The following is a 10,766-nucleotide window of genomic DNA, read 5'->3' on the forward strand; positions in this document are numbered from 1 at the left end:
ATCTCAACCAATGACGAAATTGTTGGAACATTAATACGCTTGTCACAGGTAGCCTGGTAGGAGAACCATAGTTCAACTCAAATTTCAATCTGTTTCCAGGCATATTTGGAAGCTCTACAGTACGTATGGAGAAATTAGACCCGAATTTCGTTACTCGGATGACTCCAGCTTCCATTGATGATTCATTTGTAATATGTAGTACATCGATTGAATGAGGCAGGTAGTCTATGCGGTTCTCAGAGCCCATTTTTCTCGAAAACACCGCTGGCGTTGATTTCCGTAGCCACTGCGACACAGATTCTTCAATCGTTTCATTTTCGTCTTCTGTCCATTCTTTATCGCTGATACTACTATGCATTTGCCTCCACGAAACGTATCTCCAATTTGCATCCAAATCGACTACAACGAACAGTATGCAACCACAGACCGTATGATTCATTTTGTTGATCCAGACATGTCCAATAACGAAAATTGTACGACCGCGGATCAAAATCAAAGTAATGCCTTTTGGTATGATTTTGGGCAATATTTTCGGCCTTGCTCACGATGAAGAGACACTCGGAAAAACCAATGTCGGCGACGCAGAAACGACGATTGGTATTCATTCGGATCGCGAATGGTATTTCTCGAATGATCGGCTGTGCTGCAACAGCTGCTACTATTTGAGCTCAGCTCGCTGGGATAGAGTCTTGATTTTTTTCCAACCATCCAGTGATCAGTAACAGGTATCACTTCTAATGTACTACAGTCTCGCGCGTGATTTGACCAACCCATTTCGTGCATCAGAGACTCACTCGCAGGGGCATTAAAGAAAGCAGAAACCAGAATTGGTAGTGTTTTGTTACTGTACCACATATTATTAGTTAGCAAGAGCACCATATCACTCACAAAATCTCCAATCCTTCGCCAGCAAATTTGGAAGCATCTGTATGCAGCGGCTGTATTTCCAAATACATCCACTGGTGTTGACCAAACACGAAAAACTTCAGTAAAGAAATCTCCTGAAGTTACTTGTCGGCTGCTATCCAACACCGGAGGAGGGGGGGCAGGGTCCGGAAGATTTGGTGCAACGAAGGTTGGAGGAACGCACAATTGCAAGTCGTCCGCACAGCCATCTCTCACCTCAGCCGATGTAGCATCCGTTACCGCAGAGAGTAGTACTGGGCTCTCACGGTTGGGGAATCCACTGGTTGGGCTCAGTGTGCCAGATAGACACTCTCCTAGGATACCTGTCCTAGATGTTGTTTTGCACGGAGATGATATAAACAGAATCGCTCGTATTATCGGTTGCTGAGTCCCATCTATACGCGATCGATCAACTATGATGTGTGCCATTTGTATATCATCTCCTGGTATGATAGTGTCTACGTCAGGAGACAGATCTTCTGCACGGATATCGTTGACCGTGATAGAGTGTCCAGTGTGCCGTTCAGGGTTTGATAGTAAATGATTTCGCTCTGTTTTGATCGCCGTCATATTGGCATCTTCTACCATTGGTCTTGCATTCGGAGTAGGTCCGGAAAACGCGATGATAGTCCCCTGCTGAGTCTCATGCACTTGCACATCAAGTGAAGAGTACAAGTGTGTCGATTGCTCCGGCAGGCTTACTTGCTTCGACGGCTGAGCCGTTCTTTCATCTGTATTAGTGAAATGCTGAACAACTGACGATGATTCACTATCGGGTTTGCTGTGATGTTGACTCACTAGCTCCACAACAGCCGCAGCCTGGCTGCGCTTAATTCGTTTTCGTCGTTGGTTCAATTGCTCTTCAAGCAATCGGTATTTTTCGTGCATGACGCGCTTCTCCTCTTCTAAGGCTCTCATCTCTGCTTCTATTTCGCGCCGCCGAATTGCGCGCTCTTCTTTGAGTAGCCTAAGACGAAGTTCGATTCGTGAGCTGTTGGGTGATGCAGTACTTACAGAACAGCTGTGGTTGATGCATTGCAAATCACCGTTTAGATCGAGGCGCGAGTTACTGACGCCGTCTCTCGCTGGGGAAGATTTCGGCAGAGCCGATGATGGCAGATTGTCGTTTGAGTCGAGGCGCGAAATAGTGCCGCTTTCTCTCGCTCGAGATGATTTTGACAGAGTCAATGATGATAGATCGTCGTGTGAGTCGAGGCGCGATTGAATGACGCTGTCTCTCGCTCGAGATGATTTTAGCAGAATCGATGATTGCAAATCGTGGTATGGATCGAGGTGCGAATTAGTGCCGCTATCTCTCGCTCGAGATGATTTCGGCAGAGCCGATGATGGCAGATGGTCGTTTGAATCGAGGCGCGAATTAGTGCCGCTGTCTCTCGTTCGGGGTAGTTTCTGCCTAGCCGATGATGGTAGATCGACGTTTGAGTCGAGGCGCGATTTTGTTACGCTGTCTCTCGCTCGGGATGATTCCGGCATAGCCGATGTGTTGTACTCCGAATACATCGAGTCGAATTTTCTTAAAATGTTGCGGGAACACAGAGGAGGTTAGGGTCGAATTCTTTCTAGCAGCTCGCAAACTCCAAGTTGTGGGTGCGAATCAGCTTTAAGCTGTGGATTATTTATTTGCATTAGGTTTAGAAATAACATTAACAGAAATTACCTACAAAATTCGGTTTAACGCATGTTCAAGTACAGGATCTGTCCTCTATGTTCTTGCTGTTTTTGTCTCACTATTCTTCTAGAATGTTTGCATTATAATAAGTACATTTAGATTTAGAAACCAACTGTGATAATATTTAGTAACTCACTGTGATAACATCTAGCTTCAGTTCATGATACTTCATTCTGCTCGGTAACAGTCTAATGAGTAGGACAACTGTATAATAAAGTTAAACTAAATAAATTCTCACTCAGCCTTCATTACAAACTGCATATTACTAGCTTTAGCTTTCCTTTTGTCACCGTGGATGACACATTCCTAAACTGATATTACAGTTCGTGTGTATTGATACTGTCAACCGGTTTATATGACAAGGCAGGCAGTGCTGCCAGCAACACTGTCAATTCTTTAACATCTTTCTGGAAATACTTATGACACACATGTGATACAATAATCACTGTACAATTGCGCTTGAAATGAGTGCCATACTGAAAATTCTCTCAGTTCAAGTCAGTCTTGTTAGAATTTTCTTGACAGTGCGTACCGTTGTACAAGAATCACACTCGTATCACATGTCTGTCCGGGGTAAAAGTGGATGACATATTCTTCTTCTTCTTGACATAATGTCCCCACTGGGACATAGCCTGTTTCTCAGCATCAACTCCATATTTTTAACTGAGAGCTTCCTCTACCAATGACTATTTTGTATGTGTATCGTATGGCAGGTACGATCTATGCCCAAGGAAGTCAAGGTTTTTTTTTTAGAAAAACTTATCGGACCGAACGGAAGTGGAATCCGTCACCCCTGGCGTAGTCGTGCGAGGTATCCTCACCTTTACGATTATGGCTATATGAGCCCCCAAAGTGGATGACATGGATATCATCTCCAAAGGGGAATTCAAAGCTTTTCTTTTGATGGTTTTCGAGTCCCTTCAGTGGATTTCCAGGGGTTTCACAGGGCTTCAATAGATTTTAAGAGATCGGGAGGTTTCCGAGGTCAATGATATAGTAAAAGTTGTTCATTAGGGAAATTCTAACTGTGTTTTTTTCGTTTATAAAATATGAAAGCATCAATTACGATGCAAAAATCTTATTATCTTACTACAATAATTGACCTGACGGAAATCATCTATCAGCGCGTTGAGCGGAGAGATAGCTATAGATTGCACGTTAAAGAAGAAAAGTATCTAATTTTCAAATCCATGTCAATCTCTCACCTAAAATTAGCAAAATAAGGCCAGATAATGGAGCAATAACTCAAAAGCCTGACAGAGTGCTCCAAAACAATATGTTACGCGATTGCCATTGAACCTTGCACAATTTAATCCCTTTCACGAGACGCCAAAAGCACCCTAAAAGCACGTGCTGAGATGTCTCTCGTACGGTAGGTACCTACATTTTGAAAATATAGATAACGTTGCATTGTTCTGCTCTCGTAATCTTATCGCAACGCAATGATAGGGCTATACGGTACCAAATATCAACAATCTTGGCTTCTTAAAATGTGACGTACGTAACTCCGGTACTACGATGTTCGCAATCTTCTTTTTTTTTTCAAAGAGAGAATTGAAATTTTATTGTGAAATATAATTCAACTAAGGGCCTTCTGTAGACGTATGGTAATGCCCGCGACTACAGAGAAAAGCTATGTTGAAGATAGCTAGGTTCAAATAAGCCGAGAAAAGCGTTTGTAATACACAAAGCTTAGAAATAGGCTTTACTCCAGTAGTGTAGACGTGATGCTCGAAAGAATGATAAGTCAGTTATCATTATATAGGCTGAAGATTATGACATCGGACTTTCAACCTAGAGATAGTCGTTCAATATCTCATTAGAACACTGAAAACAGGCCACGATCCAAATGGATCGTAGAGCTTAATGCGATATAAAGAAGCCACCAATAGATAACGAACAATAGCCCAATCAATGACTAACGATTGGCTCTTTCATTCATACTCTCCTCCCGCAGCGAGCAAGTCGACATCGATTCCGACGATAGGTCTGCATTCAAAGAGAAACAGCAGCAACAGCTTCTTCTAGTACCGAAACCAGATGGAGAATCCATTCAACTGATCCCGAAAGCTGCTACATTTGCCACCATGCCCGTCAAGTATAATCACCATGGGTCGACATCCTTATTGGATCAAATTCCCGAGGATTCCCAACCGGAGAAGAAACCAGCTTCGACATCCCACACCAACGGCGCTACACCGAGAAGGCCTTCGGTAGTGGTACAAGACATCCTATCTACACACAGGCCGTCGGCCATTATGTCCGCCCTACGGAGGGGCTCGATGGCGTGGCTGCCTGGTAGAAGCAAGTCCGGCCAGCACGGGCACGACTACGAGTCCAATATGGGCAGTAAGGCATCGCTCAGCCAAATTCCCCACGGAACCGGTGCACACAGTGAACTAGCCATGGAGTCTCGACGGAAGAATCGACGAATCGGAGAGTAGGTAACACGTGTGGAGGTTGAGTAGATAGCATAGTCAACTAATTTTGGTTTGTTTCTTTCAGTGATGCCCTGAGCACGGCCCTATCAGCGCTGTATGCCAAGGTCATAGTAATTCTCGGCATAGCACTACCCGTAACGGAGATCCTGTCCTCTCAAATTCCCGCCAACGTTTATCAGGGGTTCTATCTGTACCTGTATACAGTGAGCATTCTATTCGTTATCTTCGTTTACGCGTCCAACATGAGACGACGAGCGGTAATGACCTTGATCAAGACTTATCGTAAGTGTGTTCGAATTGGCTCTCAAATATTTGCTTTGTTGATTGCTTTTAAATTTTCAGATGAAAAGACGAATGCATACCCAACGAAGAAGCGTGTTCCACACTTCGGGAGCTTCTACCTGCGAGTGGGAGCGATCGCGTTCGGTATCGGAACCATGGTATACTCGGGGCTCGAGTTCGGGCAGTACTTCGAGCTGAACGCTTCGCCAGGTTGTTCGAGCATCTACGTGGCCCTAACACCGGCGACTCGCATGCTTCTGTCCATTGTACAGATGCAGTTCATCTTTCTGAACACCGCCGAGCTGGACATGGCCCGCCACAAGGTGTTCGCCCGGTTCGGCCTGATGCATATGATTGCAACGAATCTCTGCGAGTGGTTGTACATACTGGTTGAGGAAACGAAGCACGAAATTCACCACCTGGCGCACTCGCACCACCACAATGATGTTGGTAAGTAAGGAGCTTTAACTGTGCAAATCGCGTTCCGAGAGCTACTTTTCAATCGAACTCTCGATTCGACATCTGACAACATTCACAATTTCCTCCAACCTCCACAATTTCGATCGTGTAAGCAGCGTCAATTCTACTTCTTCGATCGATTCACCGTAGACCCCCATCGTAATGTCGTTAGCAAAGCTCCGCTGCCACTCCTACCGGAAACTTTAACCTCAACACCTCGTCGTGCTTAACATTCCACCAAACCAAAGATGAAACCTTACATCCAGAGTCACTACTGCACAGTATCGAATCCTCCCCTCCCCGCTGGTCGACCTCCCCCTCCGAAAGCTATACTGTTTGCTTGAGAGACCTTTCACTCCCTCGGTTTGCCTAAACATTCTGTTGAAGATAATTTTTTCGAGCACCTACCCTGTCGTGCCGATTAAGCATATTAGTCCATATGCCAACGGAGCTCCGGGTGGTTTCCCGCCTATGGCAATAGAACCAGGATCTTTCGCTTTCAAACCTCTGAGAGAACTCCCTCGTCCAGATATTTCTACATAGCAAACCTGAACAAACCGGGAGCCTCTGCAATAGCTACTTTTAGGTCAAGTTCAGAGCTCCGTCCGAATCTAGGACCTTACCTACACTAAGAACTTTACTATTCTTGCAAGTTCCTCATCGGTGACCCTCTCCTTATTACCAGTCCCAGTCCCTAGCTGTCCTACGAAAGGAGGCCAAGGACTAGGATCATGACGCGGAAAAAGCCCCTCAATGTTCCCTTCCAACATCTCTGAAGATTGCTCTGGGATCGCTCTGGAGTTTGCTCAGTAAGAGCCACTACACATCTCGTCTTGGCCATCAGGATCCTGTAGGCATCACCCCACGGGTTCGCATTGGCACTCTGAAAGAGACCCTCGAAGCAGGCCTTTTTGCTTGCCCTCATCTCAGTCTTCAGCGCGATTTTAGCAGCGGCGAACTACACCCGCCGTTAGTTTCGTTGTGATCGCTGCATCCGCCGCCTTGCCCGTCGGTAGCCGCGGCGCAGGTCCGCAATCGCTTGAGTCCAACAGTAGTAAGTCGGTGGTCTCCCATTACTAGGGTGGACTTGCTTAGACATGGTCGCATCGCACACACGCGAGGCCACCGCTACCAGCTCGTCACTGCTTAAACCAAGTAGGCTTCGTTCAAGGCGGAGCGCCTCTCTAAGTTCTCGTCGTTGAAGTATAATGAGGCCAAGCCCCTTCATCCTCCATCCAATGCCTACTGTTGTTGTAGACGATACTGAAGTGCTTGTTGTTCACAGATTTCTCGGAACAATTCAAACACGTGGGTAGACTCGCGCCACCTTGTGCCTTATGGCCTTCGCCACCGCATGGCCTGCACAGCTTGCTCCTGTTAGGGCCTTTGCAGGTCCATGACTTGTGTCCTGGTTCCAGACACCTGAAGCAAACCTCCGGTGGGTCGTGCAAGGTCAGTTGGCATACTGGCCAGCCCACATTGAGGTTCCCTAGTTTAATGACTTATTTTAGTCCGCCACAGGTAGCTGTACCAATGCTACCTTTGTCCCTGCCAGGCCCTTCCGTAGCTGAACGGCTGCGGTGGCTACCTGCACCTCGCATTGTTGCCGCAGTGCCGTGATGAGCTCTTCCACCTCAATGATGTAGGCGGCGCCCTTGCGTTCCTTGTCGCGCTTGATGGTCATTTCACCCGTACGAGTACGTCTAATACTGCGCAAGTCGGCTCCCAGATCCACGAACTTGGCGTCGCTTCGCATCGCCTTCAAAACGTCCGAGTACTTAGCTTAGACTGTTCGGTCGTAATCTTTCTCGCGCTTGGCACTTACCCTCCTACGTCTGCTGGGTTTGGTGTCCCTACGCTCATGCCCATCTAGCGTGTTTTTCTTCTTCCTGTTCCACTCAACTGTCGTCCAAATGGGGGTCCTCCCCCTGGTCCGCCCTAACTTATGGGTGTTGAGGGCCTAACAACGATCGCAGCCCTGTTTTCTTCCATACGGGACGTGCCAGTCATTTCAGATCCACCCTTCCCAACTTCCCGAGACGCCTGGCTGGGATTCTCTTACCGGTATTACTGCCGGCCTTCGGAGTTAGTAACCGCCTAGCATTGCGGGCACCGCCTGGCAGGCCTGGCACGTGACGGCTGCGTTACCCGCTTCTGGGAGTGGTTATCACGAGCTGTCGCATCCGCTACATCATTTTGAAGGCCTCCATCTGGGTAGACTTCGTAACCTTTGCTTTCACCGGTTCCGCTGCTGCTGCAGTCTTCACGAGTCTCACGTGTTCCTGATTGGTATCGTCCATCGACTTACGAAGTCGCAACAGTGCCGTTCTCAGGTCTTTACTAATGTTGGACTTCGTGGACACAAAGTCGATGTTCTTGTCAAGCTGCTGCTCAACCACCTCGATTGCGGGCTGCCCTCCTCCTTTCTGCTGCTCAGCAACCATGCTCCGTCCAGTATCTTCACCGGCTGGTTTGCCGGGGCGTGGATCGGAGCTCCCACGTTGGAGCTGCTTGCGCCTACCTCCTTGCTTCTCCTTAACAGATATCTTGCCAACCCTCTTCTTGCGAAGGGGTTAGCATCGCCATGTTAGATCCCACGAGTTGCACGGAAAAGAAGGTCCACCACGCCACAGCCCTGCATTAGCGCAGTAAGGGACGAAATACTGTGGGGTTGCCCAGTCCAGGTACCCCACAGGCTCCGATAACGATCAATCATCTTTTTCATCCCTACGATCACTCATTCCTCAGCACAGGTCACTTGACACCTTGAATTGGAGTTAGTAGTCCTATTCTTAGCCGACAACTACACGGCAGGTGTCGTTAGGCCCCTGGACTACCGTCCTTGTTGCCCCGACCGGTTTAGTTGATCGAGGATGCAATCCTACCTTCTTCGTTGCTTGTTGCGGCCCCTAATCTGCCCTACCTGAGCCTCCCACCCATGTATCTAATAAACTCCACGGTGCACCATCTGCGGTAACTGCTCTGTCGACCATCTAGAAAGGGCAATAATATCAGTTATAAATCATATACTACTTTTTCCCTTTCCCTTTCCAGTGTCTGCCATCATCAACACGACAACCACGACCATCGCTTCCGCAACGACAAACTTCGACAGCAGTAGCGAAGAGGACACCGATTTTCTTCTCAATGCCGCATTCCAGAACCGCACCAAACGGACTGCCAGCCATGATGCAGCCGAATACATCGAATGCCAACGTACCAACATTATGGGCACGTTGGTGCAGAATGCATCTCCGTTTCTGTTCCCATGCACCATCGAATACTCGCTCATTTGCGCAGTTATTCTGTATGAAATGTGGAAGAAGGTGAAAACCATCGCCGAAATCGACCGAACGCGCAGAAATTCTCAAAAAGTGCACAGCGTAGTCCATACGAAGAGTGCCCACCACTTCTCCGTAGACTGTTCCCGAGCGCACCGTGGAATGTTCGGAGGAATCATCATCACCGTCATGACCATCATCTGTCTGATTATGTACTTTGTTCTACACGACGAACCCGGCTACGAGTACTTTGCCTTGCAAGAAGTTACCATTGCCGAAACGGTCCTGTATTCGATAACGGCTGCGGGCGTCATCTTGGCCATGATCAGAATGCGAGATCTCAAATACTGCAAAAAACACAACGACAAACATGCAAGTTCCGTTAGTTTGGACTGCACCCTTCTGGTGTTGGCCCAAACCGGAGTGTACGTCTACGGCATGTTCAGTATCGTTGGGAGCTACTTTGCGATACAGAAAAACATCTACGGAGCGCAGGAAGGACTCATAGCCGAAGTTTTCAGCTTGGTGCAAACGTCCATGCAGACGCTGTTCATCCTCAACGCAGTTTGGCGGAAATGTCGCGGTACTCAACAGAATCGCACAAAACCCGGTCGCGAGATTGTGACTTTTCTTCTGGTGGCCAATATGGCCATGTGGTTCATCAACACCTTGGTGAAGGGAAGAGCCAGTTTCCGACCAACTCATCTGGACTTCTTCGGCACCTGGGCGTGGACGGTCATAACGCACGTGTCAATGCCGTTGGCAATCTTCTACCGGTTCCACTCCACTATTTGTCTTTTTGAGATATGGAAATCGACGTACAAGGTGAAGAGTGGTGAACATCATTAGAGTATTACTGTATGTATATAGATAGTCCACTAAGTACTTAAATGTGATAAGAATGATTCATTTCGTGAGACAAACCAGTGATTTGTGTAGAAACGAGATTATTTATTTTTTAACAGTTAATATATTGATTACAGTTTTATCTATCAAAGACAAGCGTTTTACTGTGAGAAAATCCTTTAAAAATCCAAACAACAGCTTAGCTTTCTTTAGAAACTGATCAGACTGATGAAAACGTTTGTGGATTACGCATCACGACATACATACAAATATACTTTTATTTGCTCAACATCACATTTAAGACAAGACATAATCAACAATAGTGCGCCACAATTCCCGGTTTTTAACTTCCGCTCTCCATCCTCGGCCGCGCCCAATGCTCGCCAGGTCACGCTCCATCCGGTCCGCCAATCGTGCTCCCTGCGCTCCACGCCCTCTTGTGGCAACCGGATCAGTAGCAAACACCAGCTTTGCAGGGTTGCTGTTCGGCCTTCTTGCAACATGCCCTGCCCATCGTATCCTTCCGGCTTTGGCGACCTTCTGAATGCTGGGTTCGCCGTAAAGTGCAGCGAGCTCGTGGTTCATACTTCTCCGCCACACATCGTTCTCCTGCACACCGCCTAAGATCGTCCTTAGCACGCGTTGCTCGAAAACTTCGAGTGCTTGTAGGTCTTCCTCGAGCATGGTCCATGCCTCGTGTCCGTAGAAGACCACCGGTCTTATTAGCGTTTTGTACATGGTGCATTTGGTACCGGATTTTAAAAAAATCATTCCCTGGCTGTTGAGCCCGGTTTCGTCGCATCACACCTTCCAGAGCGATGTTGAAGAGTAGGCGTGAGAGTCCGTCACCTTGTCACAGTC

The 10,766-nt window shown here is 47.4% G+C and overlaps 1 protein-coding gene across 5 annotated transcripts in view; it reads left to right on the forward strand.

Moving 5' to 3' along the window:
- LOC109423056 (proton channel OtopLc) overlaps positions 1–10,061 on the forward strand; it is a 47,888-nt gene extending 37,827 nt beyond the window's left edge. For all 5 annotated transcript variants that reach the window (XM_029852525.2, XM_019697960.3, XM_019697968.3 and 2 more), the window contains exons 2-5: positions 4,554–5,036; positions 5,102–5,319; positions 5,380–5,769; positions 8,833–10,061. In XM_029852525.2, coding sequence (XP_029708385.1) covers positions 4,554–5,036; positions 5,102–5,319; positions 5,380–5,769; positions 8,833–9,908 — 2,167 coding nt within the window. In that variant the 3' untranslated portion in view covers positions 9,909–10,061. The remainder of the gene's footprint in view (positions 1–4,553; positions 5,037–5,101; positions 5,320–5,379; positions 5,770–8,832) is intronic.
- The last annotated feature ends 705 nt before the right edge of the window (positions 10,062–10,766 follow it).

Source organism: Aedes albopictus, chromosome 1 (genome assembly GCF_035046485.1).
Source record: "Aedes albopictus strain Foshan chromosome 1, AalbF5, whole genome shotgun sequence".
In the NCBI taxonomy this organism is placed as follows: Eukaryota; Metazoa; Arthropoda; class Insecta; order Diptera; family Culicidae; genus Aedes; species Aedes albopictus.